The 1,880-nt window shown below is 32.0% G+C and overlaps 1 protein-coding gene across 1 annotated transcript in view; it reads left to right on the forward strand.

The window, feature by feature from the left end:
* LOC106876560 (ras-related protein Rab6) overlaps positions 1-1,867 on the forward strand; it is a 158,661-nt gene extending 156,794 nt beyond the window's left edge. Inside the window, exon 8 of the mRNA XM_014925533.2 lies at positions 1,733-1,867. Coding sequence (XP_014781019.1) covers positions 1,733-1,800 — 68 coding nt within the window. The 3' untranslated portion in view covers positions 1,801-1,867. The remainder of the gene's footprint in view (positions 1-1,732) is intronic.
* Positions 1,868-1,880: the final 13 nt, after the last annotated feature.

The raw sequence follows: 1,880 nt of genomic DNA on the forward strand, positions 1-1,880 counted from the left end.
TATATATATATATACACATGCACACATACACAATACACACACACACATTTATATATATATATATATATATATGCTTAAAAGTTCAGTATTAAACAAAATATCTGGTAGTATTTTAATTCTTCTCTATTACAATCTTTTGTTCCCAGTCAACTTTTTCTCTCATCCTATTCTGAGATCAACAAACTGACTTCAACTTTTCAAAGTCTCATGAGTGGATTTGGTAGATGGGAAGTGCAAGAAGCCAGTCATGCGTGTGTGTGTGTGTGTGTGTTTGTCCTTCACCACCGCTAGACAAATAGCGTTGGTGTGTTTACATACCCATAACTTAGCAGTTCAGCAAAGGAAATCAAAAGAATAAATACCAAGCTTTAAAATAAAAAAGTGTTCGGGGTTGATCCATTTGACTAAAAGTTCTTCAAGGCAGTACCCCAGCATGACCGCAGTCTAATGACTGAAACAAGTAAAAGATAAAAGATGTGTTTCATTAATGGAAGTGTTTGATTTGCAATGTATTACTTTTCATCATCAAACCATCAACTACTTTATAGCAGATTAATAGAGGTATGGAATCTATGGACACCTAATTCTGTAGTAAAACCAATGTATCTATCACTCTGTTATAAAGTGGCTTAACTCTTTAGCATTTAAACTGGCCATATTCAGCCAAAATTTTCTACCTGTTCTATGTACAAACAGGTTAGATACAGACTCTCACACCTACCCTACAATGTCATTCTAATAATAAACAATCACATCATTGAAATCTCAAAGTTGTGAGATAATGCTTAATTAATTTTTTTTAATTGTGAATAAATGAGCATTACATTTGACAGAACAATCTAAATGCTAAAGGATTAAGGTAATTTTATAAATTATACAATTTCTGATGATCTGAAGATATATTCTAATTATGAAGTAATAATCCATATAACATATTTTCATAAATGAAACACATGAAAGAATGCATTAAATAAATGTAAAATCTCCATTCTTGTTTCATGTTCAGAACAAGATCTCAGATCGCCAAACTAGTACTACACCAAAATATGAATTATATAACTTGAGGAAAAAAAATTTCCCAAAATCTCTTAACACTGAAATTTGCCTAGTTTTTGTGGTGGATGAAATTTGTCATGCTGCCTCTCATCACACATATTGTGTCTAAACCAACCTAGGATCCCACATTAATTACTGTACTCAGTCTTTTCTACTCAGAACATCGACCCACTGGAATTCCCTTCTCCCTGTTCATATCTTTCCCACAGATGTTGACTCACAAAGATTCAGGTGAAACACTAATAGCAACAATCTCACCAGTCGAGGGACACCTCGTCAAGGCCCAGGAATTAAAAACAAATATTCATGTAAGAGTACAAAGGAATGAAAATAGAACTTAACACATTTTATGGGAGCTAAAAGTGTTTAAGTTGACTCTATCCTGCTTTACTCAGAATTTTGTTTAGTTCATCAGATGTCCAGCGACTAACGGAGAAGAGATTAAAATAACTTCTAAGTGAGAATATTTGGGGCTCTCCTATTGGTTAGTTCATGTCACATGGCTGAAAGAACAACACCATATATTGTTTATACATGTATGTATATTTTGATTTACTAACGTTGTTGTATTTATGTATGCAATTTAAATGAAAATTGATGAATTCCTAATAAGTTTACATGTGATATTAAACAATTTCCTGGACTTGGTATTTTCCTTGACCTAGCTTTTTTCCAGATATTGAACTCAAGCCTCCAGAACCAAGTGTTGATCCATCAGACCCAGATGCAGGATGTTCGTGCTAATATATACATATATATATATATGTGTGTGTGTATTATATATATATATATATATATATATATATATATATATATATATATAT

This window comes from Octopus bimaculoides, chromosome 19, assembly GCF_001194135.2.
Source record: "Octopus bimaculoides isolate UCB-OBI-ISO-001 chromosome 19, ASM119413v2, whole genome shotgun sequence".
Lineage (NCBI taxonomy): Eukaryota > Metazoa > Mollusca > Cephalopoda > Octopoda > Octopodidae > Octopus > Octopus bimaculoides.